At 37.4% G+C, this 26,834-nt stretch overlaps 1 protein-coding gene across 1 annotated transcript in view; it reads left to right on the forward strand.

Moving 5' to 3' along the window:
* SH3RF3 (SH3 domain containing ring finger 3) overlaps positions 1 to 26,834 on the forward strand; it is a 351,630-nt gene that overhangs the window by 288,101 nt on the left and 36,695 nt on the right. Inside the window, 3 exon segments of the mRNA XM_049781320.1 lie at positions 10,374 to 10,730; positions 20,688 to 20,767; positions 25,604 to 25,774. Of these exon segments, the coding sequence (XP_049637277.1) occupies positions 10,374 to 10,730; positions 20,688 to 20,767; positions 25,604 to 25,774 (608 nt within the window).

Here is a 26,834-nt window from a genome sequence, read left to right on the forward strand (position 1 = left end):
CTATGTTTTTTTATATCCCACACAAGTGAGATCATTTTGTGTCTGTTTTTTTGACTCATTTGGCTCAGCATATTATCCTTCAGATTCATCCATGTATCAGCAAATTGTATGACTTCATCTTTACTTATGGTCCAGTATTTTTTCATTGTGTATATGTACCATAGCCTCTTGATTCAGTCATCTTTTCTTTATTGGTTTATTTCTAGGTTTCATGTATTGTGAATAGTGCAACAGTAAACATAATAGTGCAGATGTCTTTTTTTGCTTTGTGTTCTGTTTTGGATCACACATGGCATTGCTCCTGACTCTGTGCTCAGGGGTCACTCCCAGAGGTTCAGAGGAACCAAGCAGTTCTAGGGATAAACTCAAGACTTCTGCATGTAAAATGTGTACTCCTTTGAGTTATTTATCTAGGCAGGATTTGTTTTATAGTGACTTTCTGATCATAAAATAATGCCTGGCTATTCTAAAAGAAGTGGAAATTCAGAAAGGTATAAAGATAAACATTAAATTTATCTAATATTCTACTAGTAAATATAAATATGTGTGAAAAAAGATGAAGTGAATTGTTCCATTTTCTATGTATAAATTTACATTTATTTTGAATAAATTTGAGGCTTTGGTACATCATTATCTTTGTTTACTTTACCATTAGTTTGTGAAAAAAATTTTTTGCAATAGCTTTTTTTTTTTTTTGCAATAGCTTCAATGCCCTGGTTGCTGCATTCTGTTGTCAGCTTATAGTCAGGGGATCCTGTAGACTTTCTAGGCCCCTGTATTACACAGGAAAGCCAAGACCTCATAAACTCCCTGAAACCGTTAGCCACTGACTACATCATTTCTAATCCCAATGCCCAACTCCATTAGCCACTCTGACTTTCACATTCGTCCTCAGATGCACCAGCCTGCTTCTATTCAGGGCCTTTGAGTTTTTATTTGAAATGTAATCATAATATTTTTGTGACTCTGTAGTGAAGCTAGAATTTGTCTATTTGGGTTGTAACAAAATACAGGATGGTATATGTGACAGATATTTCTTTTTCATAGTTTGGGATCTATGATATACAAGATAAAGGTTTTGGCAGATTCTCTTTTTGATGATATCTCTCTAACTTGCAGACAACTGCTTTCCCTGTTTCCTTTTATATTTGGGAGTTGATGCAAAGAAAGTAGACTCTCTTTCTATTATAAGGGCATTAACCCCACAAAGGGGTCTCTAATCTCATGACATCCACCCCAAATTACTTCTAAACACTCCATTTAGGATTTCAAAATGTTAATTTAGAGGGAATGCAGTATAATCCTCTGTAATAGTCATAATTATGCAAGTAATTCTTGATTTCTCTAAAAGTAGGTAATAGAAATAATGAGAATAGTAGAAATTAAATACTCACAGATTAAAACCAAGAACTATTGACGCAAGAAATAATAGCATAATTAATAACAAGGCTATAGTTTCACTTGATGAGGTGGCTGCAGATGTGCTGGCCTATTCTTTCTAGTCATTTCTGTAAATTCAGAAGATGTCAGCTCACTGTTTTTTATAATTATTATGTTCATTATTTTATTTTAACAATGTGGATGCTACTTTGCTTAAAATAAAAAGGAATGAAATGAGAATATAATACTCTGTAGAGTTAGTGTTTGAGTACAGCTGGATTTCCTTTTACTCAATATTCTAGTGAAGAATAGAAATTAGTAAAATTTTCAGACTAATTAATAATTATATGTAAAAATACTTTATTCTTTTTATATTTTTATCTTCTGAGAAATACTCAGTTGTGATCCAGAGCCAGACCTGGCTTTGTTCTCAGACATCATGCCTGGTACTGCTCAGCGTGATATGTTGGGATTCAAATCACAATCACAGCTACAGCCATATGCTAAGCAAACACCTTGGTCTTTGTATTAGCTTTTCAACCCCTGGGAAATATTTTTTAAACTTTATATTAAGTATCATGATTTACAAAGTAATTTATAGTTGAGTTAAGTTACAAGTATATAATTTACCAGCATTGAATTCACCATCAGTGTCACTTTCCCTCCTCCAGTACCCCAGATTCCTACTCTCAGCCTGCCTCCTTAACAGAAACATTTTTCAAGTTTGGTTTCTATAATTTGGATTTCATGCTCTCAGGGTGTTGGTTCTGTGTTTTATATATATAAATATATTATTCCTCTACCCCACCTGTGTGCATGAGCTATGAAACCATACTTTCCTGTTCTCTTCTTAATTCCCCCCGCTTCATTTTTTTCCTCACATATTCTTTTTGTACTCTAGGGATAAGAGTGCCATAGATATTCCTCTTTAGTACCTTGCATTCCATTGTCCTATTTGTTTATACACCACAGATAAGTGATATCATCCTTTTTGTCCTTTTTCTGACTTGCATAGTTAACATGATATCCTCCAGTTCCATCCAGCTTTCAGCAAATTAGGTGATTTTAATCTTTCGTTGCAGCTACATAGTGTTCCCTTTTTTCTTTTTTTCAAGCATTCTACCTATATTTTTCACACTGTCAAAGTCTATTGTTATTAAACACCTAAGTTGATTTGATAGCCTGGCTATTGTGCTAAGTGATGCAATGGACAATGGTGTGCATATGTTCTTTTGAATGAATGATTTTGCATTTTTAGGGTTGTATCCTAGAAGTGGGGTTGTTATATTATATGGCAGTTCAATTCTTATATTTATGAGAACTTTCCATACTGTTTTCCATAGGAGTTGATCACACAGAATTCTCATCAACAGTGGATGGTACTTTTTTTTTTTTTTTACATCATCCTTCTTCACTATCACAGATTGTTCCAAGATCTTTTTTTAATATGTGTCATTCTCACTGTTGTGAGATGATAGCTCATTGTAGTGTTTGGATTTCCTTAATAAAAAGTGTTATAAGCACTTTTAATGTGTCTATGTGCCATCTTTCTGTCTTCTTCAAAGAAGACATTTTGGATTGAATGCTATTTGGTCTGGTAGAAGTATATCTATTCTATATATTTTTAGTTTGCCAGTGGTTTTTACGATTGCTTTATATTCTTTCACTATGAGTCTGTATCTATCATATAATTTTAGGTGTATTTTCTATAAGCAGAAGATAGATGGATTTTTAATTTTTTTTTGTTTATTTGCTTTGGGGTCACACCCAGAATTTCTTAGGTATTATTTCGACTGTGTGCAGGAATCACTCCTGGTAGTGCTTGAGGAACCATATGGGATGCTGGAGCTCATACCTAGGGTAGGCACATGCAAAACAAGCACCTTAACCTCTGTACTATCTCATCAGCTGGTATTTATTTTTATCTACCCATCCATTCTTTCCCTTTTGGTAGAAGGGTTTAGTTCATTGACATTCAAAGAGTTTCTTGATATAAAAGGCTATGTTGACATTTCTTATGTGTAGTGTTTAGTTGCTTTTACAGTTGGCTATTTGGTTTTTATAGACAGTCTTTAGAAATTCTTTCATAGCTGGTTTAGTTATGGAAAATGTTGCCACTTCTTATTTGTCTGAGAATGTTTCTATTCCTCCCTCAAATCTAGATGACAGGATTGTGAACAATATGTTGAAAGATTTTCTTAGTCAGTACTTTGAATTTGTCATTCTATTCTTTTCTTGCTTTTATGATACCATATAAGAACTCTTTCATGCACTTATGTATTTTCCTTATATCTGAACTTTTTCTCCTTTCTTGATGCTTTAATTACTCTTTACTACTCTGATGTGTCTTGATGTTCTATTTGAGTCTGTTTTGTTTGATACTCATTGTACCTCTTGAAACTTTAGAAGCCTCTTGAGACAAAGTTCTGTTATTATTTATTCCACCATTTATTTTCCCTTATCTTTTATTCTTATACTATTCCTTCTACTATTTCTCCTATTATTCCTGTTTTTATTATATCTTATCCCTATTACATTCTCTTCATTTCTACTATTTTTCTTTTCTTTTGACACTTTATTATAGTCACTGGTTTGCCTTTTGCCTATAAGCTACGTTATATGGTTCTGTCCATCCATAATTCTGTTCCTGTGGCTTCAATTCCTCTTATATGGATTCTTTAATAATCTAAGTCAGTTTCTCTTGAATTGTTTCAATTTATTTTCCATGCAGGGCCATTGTATCTGCTGCTCCACTTCTCCCACAGATGGAAGGAATCTTGCCCACCCCTTTCATTGGATGTATTTAACTTTCACTTTTTTAGAGTACCCCTTTAGTCCACAGCCCTTCTAACACCATACTTCTTTATTTTAGTAAATAAAATATTTAATTGAATCACTGTGAGATACACAGTTACAAAGTTTTTCATGATTGAGTTTCAGTCATAATGTCCCAACACCCATCCCTTCGCCGGTATATTTTTTTGTCACCAATGTCCTTAATTTCTCTCTCTCTCTATCTCTTGCCCTTTTTCCTGCCTGCCTCTGTAGAAAAAATTTTTCTTCTTTCTCTCTTTTTTCACTTTTTGTACACTATGGTTAGCAATATTGTTATTGCAGGGATATCATGCACATCACTTTATCTCATTTGAGTACTCAGTTCTTGTCCAGAGTGATTCATTTCCAACTATCATTGCCATAATAGTTCCTTCTTTGCTCTAACTACCCACCCCCTATTTTGTGGACAACTTACTACCATGAACTGTTCTCCTAGCCCTAAACTCTATTGCCTATGGGTATTAATACCATTTTATTTTATTTCACCCGTGGTTGCAATCATTCTATGTATATCCCTCTCCATCTGACTCATTTAATTCAGCATACAACTCTCCATAGTCATTCATGTATAAGCAAATTTTATGACATAATACTTCCTTTTCTCAGTCTTTGTTCTCCATGTGTTCTCCATCATCAGACATACTATGTATAATTCTGTACTTATTTTCTGAGTCACCATGGGGAAGGCTTGTGTCTTTTTTGTTTTCTGGTGCCAACTGGAGCATATGATGAATGTCAGTGTTTCTACTCCTGTAGTAGTAATATTGGGTGTGGGGATCTCTTCTCCAGTCAGTATGCCAGGAAATACCCTTCAATTATATTCTGTGGTTATCTTTTTGACCCCTGATTCCCTAGAAAGCTGCTGTAAACTTCCTTATAGATTTCTACACCCATTCTTCAGGATTCATCCATTCCAGACTTTAAGTCACATCTCAACTCCCCTTCAGCCTCAAGTGTCTCTATCTCACTGAGGCTGTTTATTTTAGACCATTTATTTACAGAATGTGCCACAGATGTACACTTGTATTTATTGTGATTCTTTCCTATGCCTCTCTGTGGTAGAAACACTTCTATCACTTCTGGTTCCTCTTCTCAGTCCTTGAGATTAAATTTCTTCTAGGTTTAGTTCATTTTTTAAATAGGGTTGGCATTCAATGTGCATTTAGTGTCTCACACTTGTTCTTATGGTACTTTTGTGATGAGTATATTTAATGTACATGGAGTACATTTTTTTATATGAAAACATTTCTCTACATTTTGCTCTATGCTAGACACATCTGAGAACAGGAGCCAGTGAGTACTAATGCCAAGACAAAGCATGGATTCTAGAATATCCAGGTAGTACTTTAAAGGTGTTTCAGGCTACCTTACATCTTTTATCTAATGTCTCATCTAGGAAAGATAGAATAGGACATGAGTTTGTGCTACTTCTTTGGTTTATGAAAGCACATGTAGTAAATGTTGAGCCAATACTTACTCAACTCATTTAAAAATGGACATGCGCACACAAAAGCAATATTAGTTAAACCCACACCTAGCATGTTCTCAGCATTAATTTCATCAGTATTCAGAGAAATGAAAAATGAGAAGATTGTTTGCAGGAATATAAAGGAGTTCTAAAATTCAGAACTCTGATCTGAGATTTTGTCTTGTAGTAGTTCTTCTGAGTTCTGAAAATGATAGAAAGGGACAGAGAAGGAAACTGGGGTCCTGTCAGTATTGACTTTGATGATCCATACTGAGACCATCATATGAGTCTGTATGGCAGCTGAAGTCTGTTCTTAGCTTAATAGGCTACTTTCTTACCCAGCTTAAATAAGAACGGTTAAGAGTGGAGTTCCCTTATTTTTCTGTCTTATCAAATTTCCAACTGAATTCTAGACTTTACCTCAAGAAAAAAAAAAAAAAAGAAGTGGTGTCAGAGTTAGAAGGAAATCATTCAGGAGCCAGAGAGATAGCACAGTAGCAGGGTTTTTTGCCTTGCATGCTGCTGACCCAGGAAGGACCTCAGTTAGATTCCCACATCTGATATGGTCCCCTGAGCTTACCAGAAGAGGTTTCTGAGCTGAGATCCAGGAGTAACCCCTGAGTGCTGCTGGGTGTGCCCCCCAAAGCAAACAAACAAGCAACAAACAAACAAACAAACAAAAGAAATCATTCTGTTTAACTTTGTAAGGAATTAGCCCAATAAAAACCTAGCAAACCTTCTTGGCCTGGCATCTTCAGAGAAGTAAAAAACTGCTGAGGTCTTTCCTAATTGAAGTTTTTGGTAGGTTAAGGGCATTGTTTTCCTTCTCCTGTTGTATGAAGTTTTAGGGAATTATAGACCAACTTTCAGACTTGTTGAGCTGCTCTGTACTGAGTTTTGAGGGAAATTATGGCACAAAGGCAAAGGTCACCTAAATATACTCTTTACTTAAGGTAAAGGGTGGTTGAAGAGAAGCACTGCCATTTAAGTTCTGCCTCCAGGTCTCAGCCAGAGGTGAGGCAGATTCCCTGGGTACCTTCCTGCCTTCTATGTATTTGCCCACCTGTGTTAAGTCTAAGTCTGTTGTGAATTTTAAATGATTGGAAACCCAAGTGATGTAAACACACAGAGCTCAAGAGAGCTTGTCTCAGAAGTATAGGTTTAGTGAGCATCAGGATACTACACTACTGCTGCTCTGGGCCAGGCTCACCTCATAAAACCCTGGGGCTCCACAGATAAGACATGCTCAACCACTTTAGAAAATGGTGCAAATTTGCCACTCAGAAGCAAAAATTCTCACTTTCTCTACACACTTTTAAAAACACCTATCTTTTAGTTGTTATTGTTGTGTTAAAAATAAATATTCCTATCTTTAAAAAATTAAGAAGAAAGCTTGAGAAAATGTGTGGGAAATGAAAAAATAAGTAAATAATGTTGTCAGCCCCCATTGTAGCATTTCAAGAAGGCCTTTTGGCCTTCACCTCAAACCCTCATTCTCCATGAGATAGAAATGGCATAGTGGGGATGTGAGAGCAGTGAGCAATTTCTGGAGAGTCCTGTTGACAATGAGTGAGCTAGTAAGGATCAGGGTGGGATGGGGTCCAGACTGACTCAGTGGCATTCGCTCTGGCCATGCTTCCATGTGTTCAAGAGGAATGTTCCACAGATTTGCATTTCTTGGTGTTGAAAATAGAATTTGTTGAACTCAGCAGACTCACTGAGAAACCATGCACTCTAAGTCAGTGCTTTGGTAGAAGAAAGGGATTATTTTGGCCCAGCATCAGGCATTATTGACTCATTCAGACATTGCTGGCACATTACTTCTATATAATCAGTTTCAAGTTGTATGTGCATGGCAGGTGGTGTTTCAATTGTGCTCTGATGCCAGTGAATGAAAGGCACTGTGCCCACTTCTTCCAGCTTCTGTTTTCCTATTGGACATGGCACGTGCATCCTGGAGGTAGTGGGGATGTCCCTTGTGGGGCTTTGTAAGAGTATCCTGCAGATATGGGAGGTAAGAGGCACTACTTTGTTCTTAGCACTTTGTTCTTACAATAGAGTCATCAAGTAGAGCAAAGCAGCAGAACTGGTTGGAGAAAGCATTTCAAAGAAAATAATCCTGGAATTAGATCACAGGTTGGGGGCCTAAAGTGAGGTTTTCATAACCTCCCTCTGAAAGGCACGCATTTGTAATGGAAATGCTGACAGCTCAGAGCCTGAGTTCCTGCAGGTGCTGGCTGTTCATGCTGCCTTAAGAGCTCCTCAGGGTCTAGGGGAGGCACTCTAGCCATCACTGCTAACATTCAGCAGGGCTTTTTGTTTTGTTCATTCATTAAACTTCTTCATTCACCAGCTGCAAATTTGAGGCCTGTGTGCTAAAAAGCCTGGTGTTTTCTCTACCTTGTCACCAGGCCTCTGGGCTGCCTAATCCTGGCCTAAAGTCTTCCTCCCATTCCTGCCTGTTCCTCCACACCTGCCAGGCTCAGTCATTCTCATGGGTGTGGCTCATACCTGCACTCAGGTCTTCTACATGACTTTGCTCTCTGCCAAAAGAGCAAAGTTCCTCAGGACTCCACTGATCACTTGACCTTACTGCTTCCATCAGAACCTGGTATCTAGTCCATACCCAACTCAGCCCCATACTTCTAGAAGGCCACAGCAGGTTCTGTCTATTGGGTCACTGGTTCTCAAGGGTGATTTTACAAAGTCAGCCTGGGTCAGCCCTTCAAAGATAACACCAATTTCATTGTCATGGTTGCACTCTAGCTCTAGTGCACAGTCAGGAAATTTAGAAAGACGTTAGAAATTACAAAAACTCGCAGGGCAATTCAAATAAAAATTTTGAGAGACTCTGCTAAAGCAGCCTCTCCATCAGCACATCATGGTTTTTGCTTTTACTTTCCTGAACTATGAGTTTCCACCAACTCACAGGGGCAATAATTTGTTAGGACCCCTGCATTATGCTTCCTCTGACCTCTCAGAAATCAGTGTGGAGTGATAGCCAGTGATGTCAGGGCATGATGCATTGTGGCAGAATTGGTTTTTGGTGCCATGGGCACCTGGTCTTCACTGAGAGTCCTGGGGCTTCTTCCATATATTTCATGCTAGAGTCCAGACCTTGCTTAGAACTGTGGGTTGGCTTTCATAATCTGGGTGTCTCGCAGGTCCTAAATAAGTATCTACCTTGGGCTGCCTCTGACCCTAAAAGCCCTCCTTTGGAAGCAGAGGAGTTGCTTTTCATGGGGCCTGACAGTGCCTAGAGATGGATGGCTTGACCTGGACACACAAAGTACCCTGATCTCAGGCAATGATTCAGCTCAGTACTGATGAGATGAAGGTGGGATGTCACCCCCCTCCTGTATGCCTGTGCACTGACACAGTGGAACTGGGGTCTAAGCTGTGTAGGCTTCTGGTATTCTAAGAGAATAGTATATTTATTATTCTAGTTCTCTCTCTTTTTTTTTTTGTTAACTTCCTTCTTCTAGTGGCAAAAGCCCAGAGGGATACATCAAGTAGCACTGAATTATTTGGTTATCATCGCTGTGTCATGTGGCATTCATTAAAACATGCTCTACCATCTCATCCCAGAAGGGCTGAAGTTCAGCTCTGCAGGCCCTTCAGCAAACAGCATGACTGTGTGACCCTAACTTCTTGAACACAATGCTCCCCTCTGCTCCATTCCTCAGTCACTGCCAGTCCTTTTGGACAAACTTGGGCCAAAGGCTGCATATGCAGGAAGTGGTCTACCATGCACTTTGATGAGAAGCTTGCTCAAGGGGGAGAGTCATAGAAACAATATCATTTCTAGATATGAACTAATCTAATGCCTTCTATTGCTAAAAGGAACCCACTACTCCAGTTCACAGGCCACACTTTCCTGTCAGAAGGTGCCTCATCATAAGCCTTGGGTTTTCTCCTTCCTTCCTTCCTTCCTTCCTTCCTTCCTTCCTTCCTTCCTTCCTTCCTTCCTTCCTTCCTTCCTTCCTTCCTTCCTTCCTTCCTTCCTTCCTCTCTCCTTCCCTTCCTTCTTCCCTCCCTCCCTCCCTCCCTCCCTCTCTCATCCCTCCCTCCTCTCTCCCTCCCTCTCTCCCTTCCTTCCTCCCTTCCTTCCTTCCTCCCTCCCTCCTTTCTTTCCTTCCTCCTCCCTCCCTCCCTCCCTTCCTCTCTTTCTTCCTTCCTTCCTTCCTTCCTCTTTTCTTCCTTTCTAAATGTTTAATCATTTTATATATTATAATGTATTCTGTTTATTAATATATGTGCATATATATTTTAAAGTATTGTGGTAAAGTACACTGATTAGAGCAAAAGAATGTGTAAATTGGGCCAGGAGTCTTTTGCCCTGGTGAATGAGGGGCTGTTTTAGGCACTCCTCCTCTTTTCCTACAGCTCTGCACCTCACAACCCTACAGTGGGTGTCCAGAAAAAGATTGGGTCTTCAATATTATAGCCTGGGATCCATCCCTTAAAACTCACAGCTGCTTTATAAAACTTTCCTATAAAAATCTAAAGGTTTCATGTAAGCATGTTCTGTTTCCTCATGCACTATTCAGTCTGGAGGCCCTGACAGAGCAGAACAATTCGAACACATTATCAATCTTAAATGTAACATGGGCTGGCAGAGGGCAGAGAGGTTTTTGTGGGTGTGACCTTTATTTAATAAAGCTTATCCCTTTCCCTCTTTCTCACTTAGCTCAATGACTCTGCCAAGCAACTTATAGAAATGGACAAGCCATCGTGCCCAGCAGCTGTGTCTGGCTGCCATGCTTCCTTGACCTCTGACCCTGGTGCTGTGGCCAGTGTGGCCTTGTATCCCACTTTAAGTAGCACAGGAGCAGTCAGTGCCTTTCAACAGCGTGTGGATGGCAAGAAGAATGCCAAGAAACGCCACTCCTTCACTGCACTCAGCGTGACGCATAGGTCCTCCCAAGCCACCAGCCACAGGCATTCCATGGAAATAAGTGCTCCCGTTTTGATCAGTTCCAGTGACCCTCGGGCTGCAGCCAGAATTGGGGACCTTGTTCATCTTTCATGCAGTGCTCCCACCCAGGTAATGTCCTTAGGTTTGGAGGGAGTCCTGAGGGATGTTTTCTCTCTCTCTCTCTCTCTCTCTCTCTCTCTCTCTCTCTCTCTCTCTCTCTCTCTCTCTCTCTCTCTCTCTCTCTCTCTCTCTCTCTCTCATGCTTTGTTTCAGAACCCCCACAACCACCATTGTCTATTAGCCTTAATAGGAGACATTTTCCCTCGTCATGACCAGATTATATATATGACCATAATTCTCAACACTTAGATGAACTAGGTATCAAAGCATCAAGTGAGGTGCTTTTTTAAATCATTCACAAAATCTTGTGGTATGCTTATATGTATCTCACCGAATAAGGCATGTGTCCACCATCTTACATGCTTTAGTCATTTTGACTTTGTTTCCAGAATAATAAGAGATAATGAACACTTTCATATACCTATCAGCCTGCTATGTCTTCTTCCCAATTTTTGATGGTGTTCTTATCTGGATGGCTCTATGTAAGAGGAGGAGGGATTAAGTGTGGCACCAGAGAGAAGATGAGATAATAGAAGCAGAGGACAGAAAGAAGTTTGAATATGCTGCACTGCTGGTTTTGAAGATGCAAGATGCCCCAAGTGAAGCCATACCGGTAGCTGATAGATGCAGAAATGAAAAAGAAGAAATTCTTTCCTAGAGATTTGAGAAGGAAAACAGAGGCTTGAGTCATACTACAGTGAGTTGGGTATTTTCTTTTCACACAGTCAACCCATGTCGATCCTGAGCCTGAAAGGAGTCATCCCTGTGTGCCATAAGGTGTGCCAAAAATAATAAATTAAACAAAAGAGGAAATCAGCCTTACCTACACCTTGATTTTAGAATTATTAATTTTATAAATATGAAATTTTCACATCGTCACAAGATAATATAAAATTTGTAAATTTGTGTTTCAACCTTTAAGCCACTGAGTTAATGGTGATTTGTTATAGTGGTTGCAGGAAACTCATTAGAATAGCACTTGGGCTCAACACCAGACTAAAGTAAAGTCCAGCATGAGTTATTTGTGTGAATATAACTTATACAACAAATTTCTCTGTTCCCCAACTTCTTCAGTTTGAAAAATGGTGATTAAAGCTTATTATTGATCAGAGAGCAGGCTTATTCTGAGAGTCACAATTATTATTCCAGTTAAAATTTTTAATGTGGTGCTATATCTATCTGTACTTCATCAGAGGGTACTATTACTACTATTACTAATGCTCCTGCTCTTACCCAGTGCCCACCACCACCCTTTCTATCTTACAGCACATTCCTAATTCATACCTCACACTCTTGCATTAACTTGTATAAACCTGGTATGATACTTCCCCTGCATATTTTCAACTTAAATTTAAAAAAATCTTTATTAATTAATATTTTATAAACATATTTTATAAATATTACTGTTTATAATGAATTTTAATTAACATAATTTCAACACCACTCAGTGTGCCCACCTTCCTCTTCTGAACATCCCCACACCAGTCCTCTCAGTCTCACCTTCCAACTTCAATTGTGTGGACCAGTTTTCCCATTATGTTGCATTTGGACCTTTGTTGCTACTTTTGCTGAGCATTTGTAACTCTCACATCTGAGGGAGATATTCTGTATCTAGTTTCCTTTGGACTGACTCAATTTAAAATTACATCACTTGGAGACCGGAGAGATAGCATGGAGGTAAGGCATTTGCCTTGCATGCAGAAGGACAGTGGCATCCCATTGGTCCCCTGAGCCTGCCAGGAGCGATTTCTGAGCATAGATCCAGGAGTAACCCCTGAGCAGTGCTGGGTGTGACCAAAAACCAAAATAAATAAATAAAAAAATAAAATTACATCACTTGTTACTGCAAAGTACATGATTTTGTTCTTTCTTAGAGATTCAGAGTAATTACTTTATCTATATAAAACTTCCTGATCCTTTCATCTAGTCAGGTAGAGGTGAAAAGAGGATCACCCCAGGAGTGACACACGGTGTCTACAGCATTTGGAGCTCATCATCGAAGTGAGGTCAGAAAGTGGTCAGCAAGTTGTGTCACTGCCTGTTTATTCCAAACACTGAGAGAATTCTCAGGGTCCCTGTTCAGGTAGATATATGCATGAAGTAGATGAAGTGGAAACAGAAATTTAGACACTCAGAATTGTCTCTTTATTCTTGTCTTTTTTTTCTCTGGGCTAGAACAGAACACTTGTACAAAATTTCTTGGCAAGGCATCACAATTGCAGACATAAACATTAATTCTCTCACTGGACCCTAGACAAAATGCCCAGAACAAACTGCATATTTATCTTTACCAACCCAGGGCAAAGCACAGCCCCCAACCTCAGTGCTCCTCTAGCAAGGTCAGTTCCCAGAGACTGGCTATTTTTTTGGCCTTGCTCCAGTTCATGTATTCTGAGCTGAGACCTGAAATATTAACTCTTAATATAACTGCACTTAGGCTAAGAGTAAAGCTAGGTTTCAGGGTGGGTAATAATTCTATAAGACTTAATAAAGTATACACACAATACTCTGTAAATCATGTCAATATGCCAGAGCACACTGTTAGAGCACAGTTCTCTTAATAGGTCCATCATTAACTCCAAAAATAAAACTTCAAAATTAGCTGATGTCATGCTTTTAGTCATAAAAGGTCTTGTCTGAAGTTCCTTTCACAAATACAAAAATGATTAATTTAATTTCTGAGAATAAAAATAGACTTCACCATAATACTTAGTTTCATACTAAACATAGCTTGTTGCTTGTCAACTAGATTCTGACAAAAAAATTTATTTGCTTTTTAGAAAATAACTGATATTCAGTTCATTTGTAATTATTGGGAATTGGGATGTGACTCTGTAACGTGTGAGGTTCAAGGTAGAATCTCTAAGATAACAGTAATCTGTGTGCTTCTGGGTATGGATCTGCCTCTCCCAACATAATGGCTTTCTTTTAACAACATAAAAATTTGGGGGGGAGTATTTTTGGGGGCCACACCTGGTAATGCTCAGGGGTTACTCCTGGCTCTGCATTCAGAAATTGCTCCTGGCTTGGAGAACCATATGAAATGGTTTCCCAGATGAGAAAGGGGATCGAACTGCGGTTAGCTCTAAATCAGATGCATGCAAGGCAAACACCCTACTGCTGCGCCACCACTCTGGTCCCCAAAACAAAAATTTTTATTGAAACATATTAATATGTAATCATATATATACATTAATACTAACCATCTATAGATACTTTACTATGACTCCTACCAATATTTTTATGATTTTATATATAATTAACTTTTATTACATTGTTTCACTCTTCCTTCAATATTTGCCCTCTGTAACCATCATTCTGATCATATTAGCTATGAGTTTTGTTTATTTTGACATTAAGTTTCTGGAGTATAATTCCACATCTATGTTATCACTAAAAGCCTTTAATCTATTACCCAAAAATTGACAGCATTATCTGTTTGACAAATTGAAACTCTTCACATTCATTTTCCTCTGTCAATGACCATAACATTAGCAAAATATGAGGGTTATAATTTTTTATTTTATTTTTTTGGTTCTACCCTCAGCAAAACTGACCTATTCTATAGGTCCTATTGTCTATAAACCTCTCATACTGTTCTAAAGTTAAAATGAACTATTCTACATAAATGTGCTAGGGAACAGATAATAACTTCTCTGGTAACAAAAGAAGCATGTACACAATTTAATCTTTTTATTTGATCCACTTTGTGTTTTTTTCTTTCTTTTCTTTTTCTTTTTTTATTTTTATTTAAAAAAAAAAAAACCCTTCACGAGTGCAACATTCCCATCACCAATGTCCCGAGTGTCCCTCCTCCCCACCCCACACCGGCCTGTGCTCTAGACAAGCTTTCTACTTCCTTCATTCAGTTACATTTTGTTATGATGGTTCTCAGTGTAATTATTTCTCTAACTCAACCATCATTATCTGCGGTGAGCTTCAAGTCATGAGCTGGACTTGTGAGTCCGCTCTTTTGTCTCTGAGAATCATTGCACAAATGTCTTTTATTTTTCTCAAAACCCATAGATGACTGAGGCCATTCTGTGTGTGTGTCTCTCTTTCCCTCTGACTTATTTCACTTAGCATAATAGTACCTGGAGGTTTTAATTTTCTTTTATTTATACAGTTTACATTATTTTATAGTATACTTTTGCTTTGAGATTGGTATGGGGCTCAACAATTGGATATAACTTTTTATGGATAGAATATGCTATTTGGGATTTATTTATACTTAAATTTAAACACATACCACTATTGTGTTGGAGAGAAGGGCTAAGAGAACATTCTGTGAATACTTTTTCTGTTTAGTTCTGTTAATGTTCCTTTAAATAACACAGAAAACAGCACTCCACAGTGTGTCTCACTGATAAAAAATGTTCTGGAGTAAACATCTGTCTCCATAGGAAGACTCAGCTTTGTGTAAGGCAAAACTGAAGACAAGTCTAGAGCTAAGGAGTGCTTTTTGAGGTGGAGACAGAAGCAGGAATTGATGGAGAAAAAAATAAAAGAAAGTCTTATGGTCTGATACCAGATAGAAAATGCTAACCCAAGGTTAAAGGGAGTTGAATGCAAAGAAATTAGAGAACATCAGTTTTAACCTGGAACTCTCTAAATTAAAAACAGATTTTGGTCTTAGTGAGCATAGCATGGTACATTGCCATTCCCAGAAAGAACTGTGAGCAATTATTCTCAAGAAAAGCCATATCTGAAATGGTTGCTATTCTGGTCCCATCCCAGCAGTCTTGCTGCTTGTACTGATCTAAAAATATTCATAGCCCACCCAAAGGTTTGTGTTGAGCAGTTAGTATTTTCAAAGAATTCAGTTTTGTACTGTTTTAGGCTTTGTTAACCCAAAACAATTATGAACAACCACATAATTATGAATAACTAAGACTAGAAGCATTCATTCTAGAGGTGAGCAATGCCTAGCAGAGTTGCTGTGTCTTCGCTCCCTAGAAATGAAGAAGAAGCCCAAGCTCTTCCCTAACAGGTTAAAAGTCTCAGCTCTGACCCAATATACTCCAATCTTCAGGTTTTATCTTCCAGACAATGTAACAAGCCTCTAACAATAGACATATGAGAGCCAAAGAAAGCTTACACAAATTGGGGACACCAGACTAAGTAAAATATCGATTTATATAGAAATGAGGAAGCTGAAAAATGCCTTAGCTCCATGCTATCTCTCCGGCACATTTTCCATTCAAGTCCAAGTAGACCAGAAAGCTCATCTTTGAGGGCATTGAAGTAGGTCCTTATTTTGGAGGAAGTATATACCCCCTGCACAGTGGAGGGCCACTGCAATGATGATCAATAGGCATCTGAACTTAATCCAAGTTCTTAGTCCAGGCAGAAGTCCATATGAGGTCTGAAATTGATGTATCAAGTACGGCCAATTATTTATAGATGGGAGCTTAAGTCACAAACCAGAACAAAATGTTTAAGGCAAAGGACCTTCCTGTGTAAATAAACAACTTGAGGGTCCATCCAAAATGGATAGAACCTCCTTTTAAACCTAGTATTTTTGCCTATGATGCACCCACGCAAAAAAAAAAAAAAACAACCCTGAGAACAGACAAAAATATCATTTAGAAAATTATAGACAACAATACAAAAAAAGAAAAAAATGAGGAAGCTAAGGAATTCAGTAGTAGAATTCATCAACTGAACAGAAGATGATCATCAAATCAGTGATCTTAAAGATGAGGCACATGATAAAGCATTAATAAAGAAGAGATAATAGAAAAGAGATATTTTTAAAATGAATTATGTATGTGTAGTGCACAGTCAAACCTAAGTTTCATCTCTGAACCCTGTAGCACCCAAAGTCTGTAGCACCCAAAGTCTTTTAAAAAAGAATCCATGAGTACAGAACCAGAAGTAAACTTTGAACATCTCTAAGTGTGCTTCAAAAACAAAGTTTATTGACAAAAAATTTAAATAAATAAAATTGAAGATAATAACAAGAAGATAATAATAAGAGAAACCATCTCCAAATTATAGTTATTCTAAAAGTAAAAAGAAGAAGAAGAAGAATGGTGGGAGAGTTAAAATCTCACAACTTCCCCAGTCAAATGAAAGATACTTATGTACTAATAGTTTTGTACTAATTCATAGTGTCAAAATAAACTAAAACACCATGACACATTTTAATGAAAAGTTCCAAAGAGAGAGATAGAGACCAGATGCACTAAGGCAACTGCTAAAAACATTTTATAGGAGTAATGAATATCTGTCAGTAATAATAAATGGCTTCATATAAAAAGCAAAGCTCTGAAGGTAAGAAAAGTTTTACCAAAAAATGGGAACAAATTCCTTCATCTCAATATTTTTTTTAAAACATCAGTGCTTTTTCTCCAAATGTATAGAGTAGACAGATGCATCCAGGATCAAAACACAGCTGTCTGCTGATACACATTTGAATTCAAACTCATGATAAACATAGGTTTACAGTGAATGCTTGGAAGACAATCATATAGACTAACAATGTATTTTAAAACAATCATAGGCAAATATACATTTTATCATACCAAATAGTATTCAAACTAATTAAATTAATAAGAAAGAGCGATGGACATAATGAATCAGTAGATTAAAGAACTTGGCACTAAATAAAGGAATCAAAATTTTATAAAGCAACTCTTAATTGGCCTGAAAAGATATATCTATGACTGTACAATAATAATAGAATACATTAACACCCATTCTCATTATTAGACCCATCAACTAAAAGTAAAATCAATAAAGAAGAACCTCAAAGAAAAATTAGAAGAACTGAGACTAATAGAGATGTACAGAAAACCTCCATAATCCATAATTCAAATAGATTCTTTTTCAGTTTTCACAGAACTTTCTCCAGGATAAATCATATTCTGGGCCAGAGTTTTAGCATCCATAAGTTACAAAATGGAAATAACGTTAACTATCTTTTCAGACTTTCATGCATGTGACTAGCCTGACTGCTGATGACAAGTGAGAATTCCATAGAACTATATGTAAACAAATGAATGGGTAGGATGGATATAGTGGTTTGGGATCTCAGAAATATTACCGGTATATCTGTAAATATCTCAGTGTTTCACTGAAGTTAGAGGCATCTTTAAAGATGAAATGTCCCTGACCAACCAAATGGAAGCAATGATAAAAAAATGGGAATACAGTAAATTAAGTAAATTCTACACCTCAAAATAAATGATGACCAGGATACAAATACAGTACGGAGATTACAGATGTTTTTATCTATCATTCATCTGATAAAGAATTAATATTCAAAATATATAAAAGCACTGATCTAACACCTCAAAAAATAGAGAGAGGAGATGAACATAAACTTTTAGAAGAAAGAAATACAAATAGCCAAAAGGCATATGTAGAAATTCTCTATATCACCAATCATCAAGAAATTACAAATAAAAACAAAAAGAATTTCACTTCACATCAGAGAAACTGGCACTCATCAAAAAGAACAATCTGCATTGGCAAAGACATATGGTAAAAAGGGGTCTCACTCACTATTGCTTGGAATGTCAACTGATCCAGCCTTTTTGCAAATCAAAATGATCGTTGCTCACAAAACTAGCAATGGGTCTTTCATATGACCCAGAAATCTTATTCCTTGGAATATTCCCCAAGTATCCAAACATATAATCCAGAAAAAGACTTCTGTACTACTAAGTTCATTGCATTCACTATTCTGGAAACAATCCTAAGTGCTTAAGAACAGATGTCTGGATAAAGAAGCTATATCACATATACTCAATGGATACCACAAGGCCAAAGAAAAGATAAAAATATGTGATTTGCTATTATGGTATGATCTGGCTAGTATGTTGAATGAAGTTAATCAATGAGAAAGAAACAGGCAAAGAATGATCTCTCCAATGTGGGATATAAAGAAAGTTCATAAGAGAATAGCAAAGCCCAAAAGTGCAATAGAAACGAATAACAGGAGAACTGTTTTCCAGTAGGAATCTTGCCAACAGAATTGAGAGGGTGAGAAATTAGAGAAAGGATCATTAGACAATGGTAAAGGAGCAAAGTACCTGCTCTAGAGGCAGAAAGGGGGATGGGAGTGAAACTGGGAACATTGGTGAAAGGAAGAGGACACTGTGATGTGATTAGTATTGAAACATTGTAGGACTGAAACTTAGTAATGTTTAGTAATTAATAATGTCTAATAAACTTAATAATGTCTTTGTAGTTCTAATTCATGATGATAAAAATGTTTTACAAATAAAAAAATCTGTTGGATTTCTATATGCAAAACTTGAGAAAGATTTTAAAAACCCTTTAAAAACAGTACATAAGACATGTTAGTTATTGTTATATTTTTCAGTTAAGAGAAGTTTCTTGAAATTTTATTTGGACAAATTAGTAGTAATGAGATATTTTAGTCTTGTTTTTTTTAGTCTGAAGAACTCCATCAAATCTATTGTTAATAAAATTGATTGACTATTATTGACTTAATAAAATTATTGATCAGACATTTTTATAGCATCTCATTTATATTTAATAAGCTTTTTTATCCTTGTTGCTTTTATGATATTCTCATTTTCTTTCATTTTTACTTCTAAAATTTGACTATGTTTTGATTTAAGTTTCTTGTGTGCCTTTTTTTGGGGAAATACCTTCTGATGTGGAACATCCTATACTTGGAAGTTTGCTGTATTAGGCAATTCTACTACCTCTCCTAGTTTTAAAGTATTGTTCTTATACAGCTAATTGTCCACCATTTAAAAAATGCTGTTACTTTTGATTACCCTAGCCAGCTACTCAAGGTGTGACCCCTATGTATTCTGCATGTTTCAAGTTGTATGTTGAAAGTTGACTATGGCATGCTAATGTGGTATTCACGGTCTGGCTCAGCTACATGAAGAATAGAACCTGACTCAGAGTTGGGAAAAAAAAAACCTCACTACTACTATTACAATTATGCCATCTGGGACAATTTTTAGGGACAATCTCTAGTATGGAAATTTTGGAGATTCCTCTGGATAATCCCAGCAGTAGTGAGCAGCAGGTGATTCCTTCCCCCTCGCCTCCAAAGCCTGACATAGAAATCACAGATAGACACAGGAACAGGCACATATCGCGACCTGAGTCCCCACTGTATGAGAAAAGAACCCAGCTGCTGTATTCCAAGCTCCCAGCTTTCCTGGTCAGAGTACTAGGCACTACTACTCTGTTCTATGCCCAAAGAAGCTATTTGTGGCCAGAACTAATCACCAGTTCTACTTAGTAGTGTCAATATGACAAGGCTTGCAGTGTTCTGTAGCATTGCCTACTTATTTGACCTCAATGAAATGCCTCAATTGAGCTGTATTCTTCAATGTTACTGAGTTAGTTCCCAGGACAAGTGGTTCTACTTATTCTCCTTTTCAAAACAAGTTCCCCATATTCTATAGTTCTTTGATTGTTCTGAGAATATTTCTCATTTATTCTCCATGCCAGAACTCCATGGAATTATCTCTGTGGAGATGAGCCCAAAAGTTGATGCAAAATATTACTGTCTTTTCAACATTTGCCCACATCTATTCCTGAGTATATTTTATTTCTTGTACCTCATTACTCCCCACCCCAATCACCCCCAAAATATGTGCTTTAATTCTCAAACTAATGTAGAGTTTCATCTAGCCTATCTTGGTGCTGCCCTTTATTTATTAGGAAAGGTCTATATAGCTTTCAGTTTATCTTACCTTGAAGTGTTTGATACATTAAACTTTAACTAGAATCCTATCTATGACTTAGGGGCAACTGTCATTGGGATTTCTATTAGGCTTTCTCCAGTGTATTGAAGAAATGTGATTAACAAACCAAGAATTTTGGAAGTTAAGGTCAAATATTAGAAGGGAAAACAGATGCCTCTGTATTTCCATTTGACTTTTCCTTTATCTTTCTTGGGATAGAGAGGCATGCTCCTCCCATCTGCCCCCAATAATCTCATCATTATCTCCTCTATCTTGTTTCTAGGACTGCACCTCCTCAGCTGGACCTGCCCCAATTACTGATCAGCAGGGCACAGCCTCCAAAGTCCAGCTGCCTCTTAACGTGTGAGTTACTGGTAATGTTTTTGAGATTCCCAAACCACTACATTCTTCCTACCCATTAATTTGTCAATGCATGGTTATATGGGGTTCTCAACCAAATGATTCTCACATCGGTTGGTCAGACTAATCATATGTATACTGCTGAACAGATAGTATCAAAACAAAATGTTAGCAGGTGTTTAAAATGACATCCATAGGATGTTTATCAAAAGTAAGGGAAAAAACTCAAAATATTTGGTAGCCACAGGCATTGGTCCTGTAGGACCAATACAAAGTAGATATAACACAAAGAAAGTTCCTTCTTCACCCCTGCTAGGTCTGAGGGTGGGTCTAATAGAAGCACAGAAAGAAAAATGGGTGGTCTGAAGAGCTTGGAGCAGTAGCTAAATTAGAAAATGCTTAGAAGTAGATCCAAATTTTAATAACCATAACTGCTGTTCCAGCTACACATCATTCCTAAATATGACTGTATGAATTACTGCTAGGAAGTGAGATGCTTATCTTATTTAGAAGATTACCCCTATTAAATTATAGTTCTTTAAAAATACATGCAGTTTAAAAGTACCCCCCCCTTTTAAAATAGTGTTCAGAACTAAATTATCTTCTATTCTTTTATTTGATGATGCATTCAGTCACTTGAATAAAAAATTCAATGTGGATAAAATTAATTTGGCAAACACTCTCTGGTAAAAAGTTCCACAGATATATTGGTCAAGAAACACAATATCTGTGTTGTTATCAAACATAGTATATTTCAAGCCAAAAAAAATGCCATTTGAAAAATTAGCTTTCTAAACCGAACACTAGGAAATTGATATTTCACTTTTACCAGACTTTCGGCAGGGGAATAGGAAAGACACATAGTCAGCTACATTCTAGATTTTTAAGCTAAATTTCAAGTTCTTATCAGTTTTATATAGGAGATATGATCTTCTGATGAGGTGCTCTATGTATTCTTCATTGGTTTCCACTTAATCCTAAGAACAGAGTATCAGGGAAGGCAGATGTGTGGCTATGGTTTTACTCTTACTAAACAACCAGATACAACCAGATTCCTTCCCTTCAGGAAGCAGGCCCCTGAGTGGGAATCTACTGGTGACTTCTAGGCCTTAACATTTGGTTGATCCCTGAAAAATATGAACTTTAGGGATACCATACAGTCAGAAATCCATCAGATTCCACTAATTCTTGACCAGACATATAGTTATCCTAGGAATTAAAAGAACCTAACTTGCCTCCAATTCACTGTCTTAACACAGACATATTTATAATGAATCTTGTCATCCTTAGATGCACAATGAAGTGTAGGTAGAAGAAAGATAATGCAACCTCAAAGTTCACATGACTTTAGAAAAGGGTGGCATGTTATAAATGTCAGTATCTTAAGGCTATGGGAGATGAAACCCTGCAAGACTGCTCTTTGGGCCCATATAACAGCCTCACACAAGTAAGATAAAATAAGAAATTTTATGTCCAAAGACTTTGAAAGTCTTACTTTGAAGAATGGAGCATGCTGTCTTGTTGGTGTTGGTGGTGTCCTTAGAAATGGCATGTAATTATCCTGCTTGCTATTAACACCTGAAGGATGTGTATGCCACTGGGTAACTAATAAAATAACCAATACTGCAAAGGAAATATCAACTTTCCTAAGTGAAAATCAGTCAGACTTCCAACTTGAAGAAGCATGTTCTCACATCTTCAGATTCAATCAGGACATCTCTCAACAAAACCTCTACCTAAAGCTGTAACTCTGAGCAGCAGGCTGATCTTCTACTTCATAGTGGTGCAGGTCAGCATACATGTCTGTGCCAGATAGATTGGGCAATGGCCTTCAGTCAAGTTCACATCTAGGTTTCCCACATCTGTTCTCCCTTTATCATTTCACTAAGAATCATGTCTAGGTTTGCCTAAAAAAATAGAATTTTGAATGCAAGCATTTCAACTTTGAGGCACTAATTAAGACGATTTGAGGCCCACATTCTAAACATATTCTTTTTCTTATAGGTAAGGATGAAAGTAGTCTTATCATAATAAGTAGTGAACACCAAATTCATGCATTTCATATTTCTCCTTTTAGAAATAGGAAGGGGCATAAAAAATTCTGAGTATAAGATAAAAAGCTCCATATCAATCCATAATTAACTTTCAATTATTTGATGGTTATACACCCAGGATTATATACATGAATGTCAAACCATTGAAATGATTGCTTGGGTGTTTGTCACAATTGCTAACACTTGCCATATTTTAAAAACCATAGTGAGAATTCTCATTTGTGGAAATTGAATGCCAAGTGGACACACGACTCACAATTCCTCCTATCTCTATATGAGCATAGTTAGAGTTGGGGAGAAAATATGGCTAGAGAAAGAAGTCTAAATTCTGCAACATTGTACTCTCCCTAACATGGTTAGCCCTCCCTCAGTGCACAAAGTACCTGCAGCCAGCTTTGAGAACCCTGAAAGAAGAGGAGGGGGTATGCCTGAGACCTACAGGGTCCTTTCTAATCCTAGGCTTACAGTTTAAAAGTATGGTTGGTGGGCACAGGTCATTAGTTTGAATAAGTCAGAAATGAGAGCTAGTGGTCCCCTTCATCATGCAGACGGCTAAGGCAGACTGGTTTTTTTGTTCCAGACCAGCAATGTGATTATTGGAAGTGCATCTGTGCATGCACACACACACACACACACACACACACACACACACACACACACACACACACACACACACACAGTTCAGAAGCCATCACTTCCAGCTTGTCATTTAACTTATCCACCATGTATTCACTGGCTGCAGAATCAAAGAGATTGTTCTCACTGTGAGGAGACAGAACGAGGCACACTCAAATAGAATTTATGATTCAATTATAGTTCATTGAAAGCCAGCACAGAACATCATGCTTCATTTTTATCAGTTCACAGGCCTCCCATGGTGGATCCCAGCCACCCTTTTACTTTGAGTCCTTCCTTTGCCTGAGCCTGCATCATTTGGGAGACCCCACAGTCATCATATGAGGCAGCTCCTGAACAGTAACAGGGCACAAGGCATTGATAATGGAAATATGTTTTAATGGGACTTTTCTATTTGTAGAAATTCTTGTAATCATCAAAGAACTCCATAAGAGCCATAAAATATGAACAGAAATATGCCACCTGCGTTCTTTTTATTTGTCACCAAGCATGGGGCTGAAAATGTAAATATTTCTTCTCATCTCTCCGTGACAAAACATTTTCTTTATCCTCCAAAGCTAAAATATTTCTTGTCAGTGTTTAGCTTTTTAAATAGGGATAACTAGGTGTATAAGGAACTTTTTATCCATAGGTCCTCTCAGAAAATGGGTAAAAAGGAGGGAAACCTGAATGCATAAGTAATAAACAGGAAAAGGCATTTGTGGAATATAAGCAAAGGGACTTACCCTCCGCAGAGTTAGGGTATTGGAAAGGAATGCTTTTATTTTATTTTTTAAGGGTTTCTCCTGTGTTTTACCATATTTTTAGTAGACCTCTTAATCCAGGAAATTCTCTTTCTTATTGGAATAATATTGTCTTGTCTCACTCTGTATTCAGACACTGAGAAGGTCCCTTCTGGGGTTGGAGTATTTTAGTTGTAAGTCCTTTGGAACCCATGGCCCTAATATGTCAAACTGTCGACCAGTGGTCAATTCTGCAGTGATACCCAGGAGATGACATATCTTTAAAATTATTTATCCTTTATTGAGCTGAAGTTTCTACCAACATTCTTTCCTGAGTATCATGTGCAGAAATAGTTACCTAATACAGTTCTCCCCATTTGTTCAAAACCAAGTTAACAAAGTACTTTGCAATCTCTGCATGGTTCTTGGTATTTCATGGTTATTGGTATTAGGGTATAGTTCCCCAGAGTTATAGGCTAAGTTAGAGGCAAAACTTCTCTACACGAGGCTAGAATTTTTACCATGCTCTTTGCTTGTGTTGAAACAAAACTTAAAAAAAATGTAGAATTTGAGCTGGAGCGATAGCACAGCGGTAAGGCGTTTGCCTTGCATGCGTCCAACACAGGACAGACCCCGGTTTGAATCATGGCATCCCATATGGTCCCCCTGAGCCTGCCAGGAGTGACTCTGAGCACAGAGCCAGGAGTAACCCCTGAGCACCACCGGGTATGGCCCCCCAAAATGTTGAATTTATGCAATAGCTTTTTACATCAGTATCATAAATTTTAACACTATAACTATTTTATATATAATATAATTAAAATAGAAATCAAATAGTCATGCTAAAATACTACAAGAAAGTTAGAATACAAGCAATACACTTTCAATTTGTCTACTCTTTAAAGATATGGGTGAGGGGCTCTTTGGAAATACTTTCAGCTCAGACTAATTAGTTAGGCCAGATCCAAATTAGTGCCAAACTGGCTAATATATTTTGTCTTCTTTAATTTTTTTTCTTGCAAAATATCAGACTTTAGAAAGCATAGGTAATGAAAAAAACACAATTTGGGGTTCCAAAGACCTTCACCTTATAATATATAGTAATTGAACACCCCCACGGGCCTGAACAGAGATATGGGAAGGTAGTCGCTAGCTTCTCAGGTTTAGTGCAAAGTTATGAGTGAGTGACCATGGAGCTCTAGGAATTCAAGAAAGAGTTTTGTCCCTTCTCTGAAATATCTCTCATGTATATCCTGTCTCCAGTCCTCAGGATTTTATTGCAGGATTTCATTTCAGTGTAGTGTCTGCACTCTCCTTTCAGGTACCTATTACTCTTTTCAGGTTGGGTTTATCCAAAGATGAGTTCACATATAGTCCTGTATCTGCCCCTATTATTAGTGACCTTGGCCCTCTTCTTCTGCCTACAGGTACCTGGCACTGTATGCTTACAAGCCCCAAAAGAATGATGAGCTAGAGCTACGCAAGGGTGAGATGTACCGTGTCCTTGAGAAGTGTCAGGATGGTTGGTTTAAGGGCACATCCCTGAGGACTGGGCTCTCAGGAGTGTTCCCTGGCAACTACGTAACACCTGTCTCTCGGTAAGGCATGTCCCCCAAGCTACCTTTCAGCTGCCCTCACTGATGAAGTTAATACTGTGATTAGAACCCCAGACACAGTCTAGAGACATCGCGTCTCTAGACAAGTGCAAAAGGCTCAGTTTTGTGAACTCCACTTCTTGAGGAGACATTTACTCCCAGGAAGAAGGTGAAAGTAGAATGAGCCAATCTTGTTCTGCACACTAAGTGGGAATAAGTGTGTCCTAAAGTTTGTCCATAGATGTGTCTATGTACAATGTGAATACATACTTGTTCATATAAAACATATAAAAACACAATCCCCCAAAGTTAGCATTAGTGAGTGAATGGTAGTGGTATTGATTGTGGCTTTCTTTTTACAAATTTCTATTTATTACTTGTAAATATTATATTATTTTATAATTTATGAAATTAAGAGTTTTAAATGCATATATATTTAAAATATCAAAAGCAATTAATGTACTTCACAAAGATATTGTCAGAGTCATATAAGGATTTTTCATGGATATTAGGGATATAGTTCTTGATTTCAGTTTTATTAAAAAAAAGTCTTTCCAGGGCACACAAACAAACTGAAGACAGTATATCAGAAGTATTCTTTTCGGAACAAAATGGCTGAAGAAAGAAATTAAATAGTGCATAAACCTTACACTGTTGACTGGATAGATTCACACCTTTCTAAGAACTGAGGGCAACAAGGCTCACCTGGACATGGTTCTATCTTTATATCAGCCACTGGATCTTACTAGAAAGCCCATAATTTGTAAACTTACTTTATTCAATTAAAACAATCATTCACTTGGATAAAATGAGTTTAATAGATAATAAATGTGATTTTTTTAAAAAGAATTCAGGACTTAGGATAGCTGGCTAGCAGAGTTACTTGCTAGGAGCAGATTTCAGAGCCATCTTTAGGCTAAGGAAGGAAGATAGGACTGCCTATGGACCCATGGTCATAAACTTCCCAGTTCTTCTCCAGGAGGTTCTTATTCATTCAGTTCTTTCACAGAAAACCTAACTCAGTGCTATAGAGATTTTTCACATTATAGAAGTCATGAAGTAC

This window comes from Suncus etruscus, chromosome 9 (genome assembly GCF_024139225.1).
Source record: "Suncus etruscus isolate mSunEtr1 chromosome 9, mSunEtr1.pri.cur, whole genome shotgun sequence".
In the NCBI taxonomy this organism is placed as follows: Eukaryota; Metazoa; Chordata; class Mammalia; order Eulipotyphla; family Soricidae; genus Suncus; species Suncus etruscus.